This window comes from Balaenoptera musculus, chromosome 5 (assembly GCF_009873245.2).
Source record: "Balaenoptera musculus isolate JJ_BM4_2016_0621 chromosome 5, mBalMus1.pri.v3, whole genome shotgun sequence".
Lineage (NCBI taxonomy): Eukaryota > Metazoa > Chordata > Mammalia > Artiodactyla > Balaenopteridae > Balaenoptera > Balaenoptera musculus.
The window spans coordinates 47477989-47492291 of NC_045789.1; the positions used below are offsets into that span (position 1 = coordinate 47477989).

The 14303-nt window shown below is 46.1% G+C and overlaps 1 protein-coding gene and 1 long non-coding RNA gene across 7 annotated transcripts in view; one reads left to right on the plus strand and one right to left on the minus strand.

The window, feature by feature from the left end:
• The window catches only part of LOC118896117, a 31039-nt gene extending 23084 nt beyond the window's left edge, over positions 1-7955 (minus strand). For 3 of the 5 annotated variants that reach the window (XR_005020090.1, XR_005020093.1, XR_005020094.1), the window contains exons 1-3: positions 7851-7955; positions 7495-7659; positions 3181-3254 (exon numbers count right to left, since the gene is read on the minus strand). This is a non-coding gene — a long non-coding RNA (uncharacterized LOC118896117). Of the gene's footprint in view, positions 1-2998; positions 3004-3180; positions 3255-7494; positions 7660-7850 lie in introns of all 5 variants that reach the window. The other 2 variants (XR_005020091.1, XR_005020092.1) reach the window with 2 other exon arrangements.
• Positions 7956-8069: 114 nt separating this feature from the next.
• On the plus strand, positions 8070-12445 carry SOWAHB (sosondowah ankyrin repeat domain family member B). 2 transcript variants are annotated; one of them, XM_036854056.1, is made up of 2 exons: positions 8070-9732; positions 9763-12445. In XM_036854056.1, the coding sequence occupies exons 1-2, from the start codon at positions 8399-8401 to the stop codon at positions 10775-10777; spliced, it is 2349 nt and encodes a 782-aa protein (XP_036709951.1). In that variant the 5' UTR covers positions 8070-8398; the 3' UTR covers positions 10778-12445. The 2 variants fall into 2 exon arrangements, with proteins under 2 accessions (XP_036709951.1, XP_036709950.1); XM_036854055.1 differs by having other exon boundaries at positions 8070-12445.
• Positions 12446-14303: the final 1858 nt, after the last annotated feature.

The following is a 14303-nucleotide window of genomic DNA, read 5'->3' on the forward strand; positions in this document are numbered from 1 at the left end:
GGAGAAACTGAGACCCAGAGAGTTTGTATATTGACCAGTTTAAACATAGTTTAGGCAGAGTCAAGACTAGAGTAACTGCTTGAAAGTCTGCGCTTTTTCTAGGTGAGCATCACAGATAGACTTGGGAATCCTAAGAATACAGGTGGTAATTGAATCTGGAAAAATAGACAACATCACTCAGGTAGAACCCAGAGAACGAGTAGGGAACATGGAAAGAAGAGTTAGCAAGGGAGAATCAGAGTTGGATCAGGGAGGTAAGAGAAGAACCAGAAAAGAGCAATGGTCATAGAAGCCAAGACAGAGATTTCAAAGGGAGAAAATGGTCAACTGGGTCAAATACTCCAGAGAGTCGAGGAAAGATTATGACTCTGGTGCAAAATGCTAGATTTGAGGTCAGCTTGATTTGAGCACCAGTTCCACAAACCACTAAGCTCTGAAACTTGGTTTTCCTATATGTAAAATCGGGGTATACATGGAAAAATCTGCTGACTCCTTTAACAAACTTTAAACTTTTAAATCTTGTAAAGTTGTCAATGGAGGGAGACTTTTCCATTCGGGGAGGGGTCAGTGGACCTTACTCCAGACCCTGGAATTAACCTTACTCACTGGGTGTCTCACACTAATGTCTATTACAGCCACAAGCAGCAGACTGGCCTTAGGGGAACAAAACAGGATTTTATAGTTTCTCTCATTGCCATAGCATGACTGAGACAGGTCATAATATTTAAGCAAAATACTACTAAAGATTAGACCCCAAATGCTGAGGCTGATTATGGATGTCTTTTCTTCTCTTTCTAGGTTCCCTCCCTAGATAAATTCATCTAATCCCATAACTTTCAAATACCATCTCAATGCCCAAGACTCTCAGATTTATATCTCCAGCTCTGACCTCACTCCTGAGCAATTGCCTATTCTAGATCATTACTTAGATGGCTAATGTTCAGCGCAAACTTAACCTTTCCAAAAGGGAACACTCATCTTCCTGCCCCCAATCTTGGTAAATTTATATTCAACCCACTAGCACATTCTCCAGTTTCTATCTCTAGAATATTTTCCAAATCTCAATACTCTACACCCAATACCTTGCTATTCCAAGCTACCATCATCTCTTGCCTCGCCCTCTGCAGTCATCTCTGACTGGATTTTCTGTTTCTACTTTGGCATCCCCTATAATCTACCCTCAACACAGCAGCCAGATGTTCTGTTATACATAAATCACATGCAACTCTCTTGATTATAAACCTCCAATAGCTTCCCATCACGCTTAGATGAAAACCCAAACCCCATTAGGTCTTGCAGGACCGAGACCCTACTCACTGTTTGGACTTCTTCTCACTCCACACTTTCGTCCTTCACTGTGCTCCAGCTTAGCCCCTGGTTTTCTTTCTGTTCCTCAAATACACCATACTCATTTCTTTTATTTTATTTTCATTTTCTTTTTCTTTTCAAACTTTAAAAAAATTATATTAATTTATTTATTTGGCTGCATCGGGTCTTAGTTGCAGCATGCGAACTCTTAGTTGCTGCATGTGGGATCTAGTACCCTGACCAGGGATCGAACCCAGGCCCCCTGCACTGGGAGCGCAGAGTCTTAGCCACTGGACCACCAGGGAAGTCCCTCATTTTCTTTTTAAAATATATATAATTTTTATTTGTCAATTATACCTCAATAAAGCTGGGGAAAATATTGCAGGCTTGGGCAACTTCCCCCAATTAAAAAAAAAACAACAACAAGAGTTTCTTTCCTTGTTAGGAATATACTTGATAATAAAGCATGAACAATTATAAACACATATTTTTTTCCTTTTCTGATAAGAATTTTGTGGAATAAGACATAGAGAACAGACTTGTGGTTGCCAAGGGGGAGGGGTGTGGGGGAAGGATGGATTGGGAGTTTGGGATTAGCAGATGCAAACTATTATATATAAAATGGATAAACAACAAGGTCCTACTGTGTAGCACAGGGAACTATATTCAATATCCTGTGATAAACCATAATGGAAAAAAATATGAAAAAGAATATAAATACATATATATGTATGTATAACTGAATCACTTGGCTGTATGGTAGAAATTAACACAACATTGTAAATCAACTATACTTCAATAAAATAAATTTAAAAAAAGAATTTTGGGAAATAAATGTATCACAATTCTTGTGTTTGTATGGCACAAATCTATAGCAGTTCTACAAACAACCAGCATATTTGTGTGTGAAGTAAAATGCTTTAAGCTCCAAACTATCAATATTAAAGAGTAAATTTCAACCATATGTTAAGAGAAGAAAATAAATTATCTTTTTTATTCTCTCTAAAGAGGAGAGTGAAAATTTTGATGAGATGGTCAAAGAGTGTGCACTAAACAATACAGACGAAGTTGTCATAAAAGTTTATTAGGCAATTAATTTATAAACATATTATGCTAATTTATATGGAATTTGTGGCATTTCGCTAGCTTTCTATAATATCACACTCATTTCTGACAAACATTAGCTATTCCCTCTGTCTGGAATGCTTTCCCACCCTGCTCCCCTCTCTTCCACCTTCACATGGCTTGTCTCCTCCTTATCACTGAGGTCCCTGTTGATCGGTATCTTCTAAGAGAGAACTTCCCTGTCCATCCTGGCCAGAGTAGCTCTCCAGTCAGTATCGTATCAGTTGGCTTTTGTATCTCATCACTTATCTGGTGATACTTTCTTGTTTATTTTTATGTTTACTGTCTCTTTTCCCTACTGGAGTATAAGTTTCCTAAAAGAGATTTTTGTCTGTTTGCTTTACCATTGTGTTCCAGCCCCAGAAAAGCACATACATGGTAGGCCCTCAATAAATATTGATGAATAAATAAATGATTAAAGGCTCAGGACAGGAGAAGGGAAATAAATGCAGAGAGCCCCATATCATTCGATGATCTGGCTTGTAACTTAGCACCCTCAACCTCAGCTTGTAGCCCAGCATAAAAATGCTTTCCCCTTGCTACTTCAGAGCACCCTCGGGAGTACCCAGACTTGTGGAAATCCAAACCTGAGAGAGACAGAGAAGGAGGAGGAGGGGGAGGAGGGGGAAAAGGAGAGGGAAGAAAGAGGGGAAGAGAGAGAGAGAGTGGGCCAGCACCCTAGTTTTCTCTCCTGCCTTTCTGTGGTACATCTTAACTCTAGCTTCACCTGGGGATCTGTCCACCTACCTGGAGGGTTGACATTGAACAGCTGCACCTTCTTGGGTGGAGATTCCATTCTACATCCACAGTAGAGGTTTGGACTGAAGGCAAAGAATAAGCACATCGGAATACATCCTACAAAACATACATACATATTGATAGCAAGGAGAGCTACTTCCTGCAAGACGATGACCTCTGTCCTACACAGTTCCCATACTTGTTTTGAGGATCAAATAAAGGAGAGTAATCTAGAACATGACACACATGCGTCAGTCACAATACTATACTGTTAGCAGAGCAACTGCTCCTGGCAAAATGCCATTTGTGTTACTCATACCACGGTACTAAAGACTGACGTACATGATTCATGGTTATCCTCTCCATCCTAGATGACTTCAGTAACCTGCGTGACTCATTCAACACCCTGTCTCACAGTTCCCTGATGTTATCTCCTCCAGTGCCTCTCACTTCCACTACATATGGTCACACTCTGAATCTTGTCATCACCTCCAAGTGATCCCACTTTGGAAACCTTAAGCCCCAAGACCTAAGAATATTTGATGCCCTGCTTACAGTAACCTAAACTTCAAGCTCTATATACACTTACTGCCTTTGTACCTACTTTTCAGCCCCACCAAGACTTCTTCAAATCTTTTCTCCTGATCTCTTAGTCCCCTAATGAATGCAATAGCCATTTTTCTTCTTTCTGTTCTCAATGGGATAAGTGTCTGTCTCTGTCCTGTCCTAGGTAATCTCTCCACCTGGACTCTGGACTCCAGCCCCACCCCCATGCCCTGTTTCATCAATTATTTACCCTCTCCTCTAGGTCTTTCAACTTATCCTCTCTTGGCTTTTTTCCCTCAGCACATAGACATGATCATATCTCTTCTAACAACTACCAAAAACAAATCTTAGGTTACATGATCTGATATTCTCCATATCTAGAATTCTCTTTCTCCTTCCTTTCATGGTCAAGTCTTTCTTACCCTACTCACTCTGCATCCCTCTGTAACCTGATGTCTGTCCCCACCACTCTTCTGAAACTGCTCCAGACCTGGCCCCAGCGACCTAACAGGCTACGGTCACATTTCACTTCGTATCTAACTTGGCATCAACTCTAGAAAGCTGTTCACCCCTCTGCTTCTGTGCTTCCGTGATACCACGCTCAGTGGTGTTCCTCTTCCCCCTCTAGCTGTTCCTTCTAAGTCTCCTAACAGGTTTATTTTCCTCTTTGTCCTTGGTAAATGTGGATTCACCCTGCACCCTGCTCCTTTCCCACCGCTGGCATATCTCTTTCTGAGCAATTTTATCATCACCTGTGGCTTAGATGACTGTTTATGTATATACTAAAGTCATACACTCTTGGAGCCTCCAACCTATATGGCCAACTGCCTCCTAGACATTCCTGTTTTTATGGCCTGTAGGCACCTCAACTTAATATGTCCCAAACTGAATTGATCATCTTTCCCATTTCCAAAACTGACTTTTTGGTCTACATTTACTATTCGCGTATATGGTTACAACCGTCCATCCAGAGACTCAGGCCAGATGCATGAGAGAAGCCAGCTTACTCCTCACCTCCAGACTCCTCTGGCTCCAAATCCTATTGACTTGGCCCCCTATCTCTCCAATCCATCCATTCATCTCTCTTTCTCTGACACTGCTGAACTTAGACATTTGGCTCCCTTTTCTGGATCATCTCAGTAATTTCCAGACTGTTCTTCCTGCTGGCCTCCATCTCCCTCCTCCAGTCTAAAGATTTGATATTGCTTTTTCTCCCTTTGTCATTGTTATTCATTTATGGCTTTTTTTTCTTTAGTGTCTTTTTCAAACTAAAAAGGAATATACTCTCATTGTAAAATAGCCAATAGTTCATAAGGCTGTAAAGAAAAAGTTAGTTACCCCGATCCAATCCTCAAATCTTATTCCCAGTACACTTTTCTTTCTAAAAATAAAATTTTATTAAACATGCTGTATTTCTTCTACTTTAAGAAGCACTTCCCCCGACACACACACACATTTTAACATCTCTGAAATCAAACTGTATCATACAGTCAATGGTGCCTTAGATTTGGTTAAATTCATTATTGGTCTGCAAAGTGCTATTTTTACTTGTTAACATGGGTCATGATTCCAAACCAGCAATTACCTCCAGGATAACCTTTCTAAAGTACAAATCTGGTAGGGTCACTACCCTCCCAAAAATTCTTCAAAGATTCCCCTCCCCACCCCACCTCCACTCCCCAGGTCCTTCATTTTCTGACTCCCTCCTACTTTTGCAAGTCTTGTTTCCAGCACATCCTCACACATCCTCTTCCTTAAAGCCAGGTAGATCTGTTTGCAGTTAGTTCCCCAGATAGACTCTGCTGAGCCAGATCTTGGTGCTTTTGTACCAATGTTTCCTCTGCCTCTTCCTCACATCCTCTACTCCAAGTTGCCTCTTATTGGAAAATCGTCCCAATCCCCCAAACTGAGTCTAGGCTCTGCCTTTACGTGCTGCCTCTCAATTTTTCCAGCATCTGATGCACTTAACGCACAAGTTTAAGCCATTTCTCTTGTTTGTTGCTCCCAGTAAATAGTGAGCTCTCAAGCATGTGTTCCAGCACTGCCAGGGCAACATAGGTGCCCCATAAATATTTCTGAAGATGAGGAACTATACATGAGGGAAGCATAAAAATGTTCCCTGAGATAAGGTGAAGAGCATTCTAATTGACTATCACCTTAACCTGAGACAAGAGAGAGAAAAAGGAAGAGAGAAGATCTGGACACCAAACCACCTGGGCATCCAGAAAGCTAAAGCAATGGTTTTGTTTTTCTTCCCTTTCCCCATTTTCTACTCCTCCAGACCTGCTAATTCCACCCTCAACTAAAGATAATCTGATTTCAACAACCATGACTTTGATGACCCCTTCCTTTCTTTCTAGTCCTAAGTGCTTCAAGTTCAAACCTCTATGTCATCACCCCCTCTTGCCACAAGTCCCCTATTTTGTAACCAGAGTTTTGGAAAGTACCAAAGGGGGATTCTTTCCACTTGCCACTCTTCAGTGCCCCCCTGAGTTTTCTGTTTGGACTCCCTCCTGCCCCAGTTGTGGACACACCTGGCAAGTTCTATCAAGCCTCCATCAAGAAAAAAAAAAACCACACAGACACATACAAAAGGAAGCTAAAGTTTAACACAAAACCTTTATTTTAATAACTATTCTAAAGGCTTGATGTTAAGGTAGAGACCTCAGTGGAAAACATTTACCCCCTCTTAACCCAGTATTGGGTTTGGATTCAAGAAAATGCTGAAAATAGAAAACAATGTTTCCCAGTTCTTCTTTCTGACCTAAATAATTTAAAGCCAAGGATTGCAATTCATTCATGGAAAAGTACCAGGGTATGTTGGAGACTTAAAACAAAGCTCAGTTAATGTGGGTATGCGGCATCAGTAAAATTGGCCCATGATAACACATGTTGACAATTGTGCGGCCAACATACTTTCAGTACCCTCCCTCAGCAAAAAGAACAGGGACACATGAAACAATTAGAAATAGTAGAGCAAAAGAAGAAAGAGTGGAAAGATGAGGGGAGTACAGGAAGGAAGACTAGCATTGACAGGGCAGGAGAAAATAGGAAATATAGCCAACAGAGCATTCCAAAAAATAAGCATATTTGCTGTCACAGTTGGGGCTGAGGATAAACAACCAGTCACAATGGAAAGAAATAAGAAGACAGCTAAAGAAAAGAATGGGAGAGGTCGTGGAGTCAGATAGGTAAGTAGATAAAACAAGGAAAGTATTTTTGGCATGTAACTAGGACTGATAAAGAAACAGGATAAGACCAGAAGGATTATTACAGAAAGGGCAGGATCAACATGTGGACAAGTGAAATGCAGGGGGAAAGCAACTGTTAGGAAACGTGCTGTGATTCTACTGTCTTGAAGAGGCCAATGTTTTGAAACTAGAGTTTTTCAAGCTCTAGTCTACAAATGGACGTGGAATTAGGAAGTTCACGGCCCCGCAGGGGAGAATTAGAGTCAAGCAGACATTCCAGTGTTGGGAGCAGCAGGGTCAAATCAAGGAGCCTGTAATGCTTAACATTCTGAAGGTGTAGAGGAAACCTCACATTCGGAGGGAAAGACTTCACCACTTAAGCTAACACAAAAGAGACTGTACAAATCTCTTCTGTTCATAAATTGTGTACTAAATAAAAACAAAGGCACCAAATACCTTAACTGTCGAGACGTTAATTCCTGTTCATCTCAGTTACTAGGGAATTCAACATCAAATTAGATTTTTCCAGCACCTTAACGTGAGACTGTCAGGAAGGAAAAAGGCCTTTCTTTTTCCTGTAACCAACCTGTAATCTTCAGAGTGATTTCTCTTTTCGGTATAGACTTCGGTGTATTTGGACCCGTAGGCGCCAGGGTCCGGAGGAGCCGCCCCGGCAATATCACCAGATCAAGATAGGCTTGTTTTGGATGCAAAATGAGTTTTCCCCGACCTCGATACTGCCTCAGGGTATCTGAAATTAATAGCCTACATCGTTAATAAAAGTATGTTTTGAAGAGACAGCAAGATGCTGGTTAAGTTGCACCTTCTTCCCCACCCAGCGGCTTCAGCCGTGACTAACGAAGCAAAAGGAGAGGGCAAGAACAGGTCTATTGTTTTCGTTTCCTACGTGGCCGAAACCCAAAGGAGCATCGGGTCGCCTACCTGCCTTCCATTCCCCGGCCCGGGAGCGGCTGCGCGACCTGCCGGGCTGTACGTTGCCGGCTCCGGCTAGCTGGCGACCTCACCTACGGCGCTCTTCCGGGCTCGGACCAGCCTGACTCATCTGGGATGGGTGGCAGGGGTGGGCGAGACCTCAGAGGGTGGAGGGACAGGAGGAGGCGGGCCGTGCCCTTCCCCCAGAGCCGGGGAGGAGGCGTCGCCAGGGCGCAGGTGAAACCGACTCCGACCTATCCCGGGAACTTTCGCAGCGGGGACTCGCTGCGCGAGGCGCGCATCGCGCAGGGGCGGCCTGGGAGCCGCCCTCTCCCACCCTGGGCTGCGCGCGGGGGCTCAGCCCCGGGGCCTGTCCCCGGGGGACCCGCGGCCCTCTTGGCACGTTCAGGGGCTGCAAGCAGGCCGCGGCTGATGGAGGCGGGTGGCGCCGCCCCGGGCGCAGGTGACAGACGCCAGGCCAGGGTTTCTGTTGGCGGGGGAGAGCGCAGGGAGGGCGAGACGCAGACACCTCGGGGCCAGGGGACGACGGGGCAGCGATGGCCCGAGAGTTGAGCCAGGAGGCACTACTGGACTTTCTGCGTCAGGCCGGGGGCCGAGTGACCAACGCCGCCTTGCTGAGCCACTTCAAGAGCTTCCTCCGAGACCCCGATACGCCCCCCAGCCAGCACCAGCGCCGCCGCGAGCTTTTCAAGGGCTTCGTCAACTCGGTGGCCGCAGTGCGCCAGGACCCCGACGGCACCAAGTACGTGGTGCTCAAAAGGAGGTACAGGGACCTTTTGGGGGAGGAGGGGCTGCAGCGACCCAGCGACCCGCCCGCGGCCGCCGCCCCTGCAGGGGGAGCTGCGCCCAGCTTCCCGCTCCTCGCGCGCAGTGGGGAGCCGCCGCCGCCGCCGCAGCAACCCCGGCGGCGGCGGCGCGAGAAGGAGCTAGAGGAGGAGCCAGCAGGTGCCGCAGACCCGGCCGCCGGGGCAGGTTGCGATGGACTCCTCGCCAGCGGGGCCCGGGAGGCGGCCCGGAGAGGCGGCCGGCGGAGGGGCAGCTCCGGCCACAGGGCGCCGGTGCCCGCGGCCGCCCAGGATGGAGCGAGGTGCGCGGCGGCCGAGACGCAGGGCGGCTGCTGCTGGGAATGCCTCCAGAACGGCCTGGGGGGACTCCCGGGCGAGCCGCTGCTCGGCTCACTCCCCGACACCCCCACCGCCACCGCCAGCGCCTGGGAGAAGCCGGCGCCGGCCCCGCCTGCCCAGGACGACCGCGGGGCTCCCAGGCCGCAGCGGGAAGGTGCGCCCGCGGAGCCCCCGCCGGTGTCCGCGGCACCCCGCTCTCCTCCGACAACCGTCGAGGCTGCTGGGAGCGGGGCTTCCCCGCCTGCTCTCCTGTCCTGCCCCACTCCCCCCGGAGAGCCGCCCGAGCTGGTGACCCCGAGCTCCCTGCATTATTCGACCCTGAAGCAGCAGCAGCAGCGCACTCGAGAGTGGGTGGCCAGACACCCCCAGATACCCAAGGCCCGAGACCAGGGTCCCATCCGAGCCTGGTCGATACTGCCAGACAATTTCCCCCAGCTACCCTCGGAGCCGGGCTTCTGGGTCCCGGAATCTAAGCCAGCACCTCCGGACCTCCCTCCTCCCCCTCATTCTCTCTTTCCCGCTGTTTCGGAATCCTGGCCCGGGAAGTCTCCACTGGCAGTCTTTCGTAGCATTCGTTGTCAGCTGTCCCTACAAGATCTGGAGGACTTTGTGGACCAGGAGAGCCACGGCAGTGAGGAGAGCAGCAGTGGACCCAAAGAGTCCCCTGGGGGTTCTGAAGAAGGGCTGCACCTTGCCCCGGGAGCCCCAGATGGGAGAAGGCTCAGGAATCCAGCTGGGGCCCCTTCTCCAAAGGAGGGCAGCCCCAGCAGGAGCCTTCAGGGCCTCAGGAACAGAGAGGATGGTCACCCTTCTCAGCCCGTCCCAATAGGAGCTGGTGGCCTTGCAGGCCACCCTCAGCCTTTGCCCTGGCCTGTCCCCAAATTAAGGAGATCCCTAAGGAGGAGCTCTAGGGCAGAGAGAGCCCAATTGTCCTCCTCTGATGAGGAGTGCCTTGAGGGGGATTTGCTGAAAAGGAGCCGGCGCCCTCCCCGGTCCAGGAGACCCTCGAAGGTGGGAGCAACGTCCAGCCCAAGGGTGGATGCCGCTTTGACACCAAAACCTGCAGACCTTAAGGCTACTGTTGTTGAGTGTGGTCATCCACACAGCTCATGGGCCCCTGGAGGGGAGAAGCTTGCAGCCTTGATCCCCACCAGATCTTCCGAGCACAAGTCATCCCTGGTCCCTCTTGATGCCAGGGAGCATGAATGGATTGTGAAGCTTGCCAGTGGCTCTTGGATTCAGGTGTTGACTTTGTTCTGGGAGGACCCCCAGCTGGCTTTGCACAAAGACTTTTTGACCGGGTACACTGCCTTGCACTGGATAGCCAAACACGGTGACCTCAGGGCCCTTCAGGACTTGGTCTCAGGCGCACAGAAAGCAGGGATTGCTCTCGATATAAATGTGAAGTCCAGTTGTGGGTATACCCCGCTGCACCTTGCAGCCATTCATGGCCACCAGGGGATCATCAAATTGCTAGTGCAAAGGTTGGCGTCTCGTGTGAACGTCCGGGACAGCAGTGGGAAGAAGCCTTGGCAGTATCTGACCAGTAATACCTCTGGGGAAATATGGCAGCTACTGGAAGCCCCACGGGGCAAGCCCATTTTTTCCACCTATCCCTTGGTTCGAAGCTCTTCCCCCACCAGGAAGGCCAAGAGCCGGGAAATATCTAGAAGTGTCACTCGAAAGACTTCCTTTGCTGCCCTGCTCAAAAGTCAGCACAGCAAATGGAGGTCAGCCAACCAGTATGAGAAATTCCCCAGTCTAAGGGAAAGAGAAGAGTATAGTGACTGAGGGGAGCCCCTCTTTCCAACATGGCCTCCACACCCCCATCGTTGAGCTATTCAGTGAGAGAATCCAGGGGGAATGGAAAAATTGCTGAGGAGTTGGTCGAGAGGCCAAGTGAGATGGCCTACCTAGTGTTTACCTCCCTGGATTCTGCGTCAGCACATCCTGGACCTCAGAGGTCGTCCAAGCTTTCTGACGGCTCAAGTCCTTGGGCCAGTGAACGTAGACCAAGGAGCAGAGTCAGGTGCTTAAAACCCGGCTGTACTTCTCCTTCCCTTGCCATCACAGATCCGGGCACAGCAGGCCACACTATTCTCCCAAGCAGCTACCCCAGGCCTTGGCTAGAGAGGAAACAGATGTCTAACAAGAAGAGAGGCAATTCAAGGAAGTGATGAAGCTCAAACAAAATCCTCTCTCTGGCTAGGAGCTCTCTGGCTTCCATTCATTTGGAGAACAAATCTTGGCTGAGAGTGGAAAACACCAGGTTTGAAATCAGATGGCTCCTCTTCTTTCCCTTTTTTTTTTTTTTTTTTGGCTTTCAAATCTGTGCAGTAAAATTATTACTGGAGAGTAGAAGTTGCTCTAAGAGATTCCTCTGCCCCATCCTCAGGTCTTCCTTTGAATGCAACCTTTGGTGGCCAGCGCAAGAAATGATTAATGCCTCGTTTCAGAGAAGCAGTTGGGTAAGATCCAGTTGTGACTGACATTCAGACCCTGCTTTTTTAAAAGAACATCAACCTGAGGGGAACTTTCCAAATGTAAACACTGTATGGCTCATTTGCATAGTGACTGAAACCATCTTTTATGGAAGCTCCCTGTGTAACAAACAGCAGAATTAGCATCAGTAGTTTTCAGTAGGTTTGCCTGGCCAGTGTTCATACTCATGAAAAGTGAGAAATGATTTTGTTCTGGGGATGCAGTAAGGGTTATGAGGTGAATGCCTCCCCACCAGGAATTTTCTAAGCTGCTAAATATAATTCTATTTGCACTAAACATTTTGCCAATTAAGATTAAATATTAGCCTTGAAGTGCTGTATCTCTAACAGGAAGTGGTCCTTTTATTTGCTTGTGATGGGACTGATCTTTGTGGGTCCATGGAATGAGAGAAGGGCTAGTTTATAAACTGCAGTAGAAAATCAAGATTTCAGAATGTAAATTCAAAGAGGGCTGAAAGATGAAGTGTCTAAGAGGAAATAGTTAATTTTTTATGGAAATGTTCTCATGTGCTGTGGCAATGATGTATTTTAAAGTATTTTTGTGTTTCTTCTGGCTATTTTCCCCCATTAAAATATCAACAGATCTTTATAATTTATTGTACTTATGCTGATTATTGTTAACTTTCTGCCTTACAAAACTGTGACTCAGTGAGTGTCAAATATTTTGTTTCTTTGTAGTTTTACTTTATAATTTTGCTGAAATAAATATATCTGTTCTATCAGAAAACAAACAAAAAAATAGGCAGAATAAATAAATCTAAGGGTTGCTTTTCTCCAAAAAGACCTATACAAGGGATGAAACTGGCAAATCACATCAAGAAAAAAAAGCTACAAGCACAGACAGCAGGTGTATGGTTAGGAGAGATGAAATTTTTAAACATAAAAGATAAACATTTATGTGAATACTCTAGTACAGGCGGTGATCTCCCAGGAGGGAAAAAAATAAAAAATGTCAACTTCTTTTAAAAGCCAAAGAATGTTTTTACTTTACCATATTGTTATCACAATGTCAATTTATTCAACAACTATGTTTTCCTTAGTGCTGTGGGATTGATAAAGGTGAATGGGACATGACTTCTCACCTCTTGAACTTAAAATCTAACAAGACTTGTTGTTGACTGATTTATACCATACCTTACTCCCAAGATGTCTTTTAAAGCTGCATTGTATTAGATATAAGCTTTTAAAATGAGGCAAAGGAAAAAAAAGGTGGTACCAGGAATGAGGACAAAACAACTGCAATACAAGAAAAAAAATTTTTTTCAGAGTGTCGTAAGTACAAAATGAAGTGCTCCAGAGGATTTCAGAGGAGAGAGTCCTTTGGGCTAAGAAAATCAGGGTGGGCTACTGGGAGGCCAGGCATCTTTAAGTGAATGATCTTGGCTTTCCACAGAAACCAGCTTTGTTGGTTCTACCACATTCTTGCCTTTGGCTTCAGTGTGTGATTTCATAGCACAACATTGGGTGATTGCTCAATGGTTAGGACACATTCCTGGGTTCCACGTTCATTCTTATGAGGATCCGTCAGGTCCGTCTGTCCTTTGTCCCCATAACGTACCTATGGCTCTGGTCAACCTTCTTACGTGGTCAACATGTATTTGGGGAGGGGGTGGGGCAGAAGAGGGTGTTGAGAGCAGAGTACAGCACAGACCTGATGGAGTCACCCTTTTGCTCGTGTCATAAAGCACAGACCAGGAGGACTGCCATTCCCAGCCTCCTGCCAGCCACAAACCTGCCCCCCACTGAGGCCAGACCCATCGGGGTGTGAATGCCCTTACCCTCTCAGTTTCTGTCCTGGTGCTGAATTCTTTCAGCTTAGAATCCCTTTTGCTCTTTTCCTGGAGAACTTTCATGTTTCAAAGGACAGCTCAGATGTCGAAGCCTCTGTGAGGGCAAAGCTGCAGGGTGTGTTTGGGGGATACTTAGCTCCTTATGGCTGCGGGAGATAGGTGGCTTCTGCTGTGTGGCAGCCTAAGGCGCTGTGGAACGAGGTGAGGATGGAAAGGGAATTTAAGGTCAGGTTGAAAAAAGGATCTTTTATGATACGTCAAGAAAAATAAGCATTTTCTAGGAAGCCAGGGATTGTCAAATCTCCTCCAGAAAACCTTAGTGTAATTCCAAATATGGAAGCTTTCCTAAAGTCTTCATTTGAAGACAAATAAATATGGTATAGGATGTACTCAATTTTAAAGTTTCCCTTTCAGATTTTCCTTGTCTTTGATGTTAATGCTGCTTTGCTGGCAAACAGTGGTAGGCAATTGAACAAATGGCAATTTAATATTAGAGGCAAACATTAGAAACTGGTGATAACCTTAGCTCAACCACTTGCTTTTTGGTAGACATAGTTGTAAAGTAGTGAATTTTAATCTTATAATTATATATAATATCTACCATACTGTTATTTTCTGCTAGTAAAACTGCTTTTAGTTCAACATTTTAGGATTTTACACATAGCGTGTCATGACTTCCAGGTGCTTTGATTTCCTCAATAAATTCTTTAAAGTAACAACTTTGAGATATAGTTCACATACCGTACAATTCACCTATTTAAAGTATACAGGTCAGTGGTTTTGAGTGTATTCACAGAGTTGTGCAGCCATCACCATAATAAGTTCCTGTACATATTTGAGAACTACTGACCCAGGCAATGGGGAGCCCTTGACAGTTTAATGTAGACCTGTATAGACTGGGGTGAAGTAAAGATTCCTCTTGCTATAGTAAGGGAGACAGACTAGAAGCAGAGATCAGGTAAATTATTGTAGTGTCTTGCTTTCATATTGGAAATAGGAATATTGACTCAATTAGCTAGATAAGGT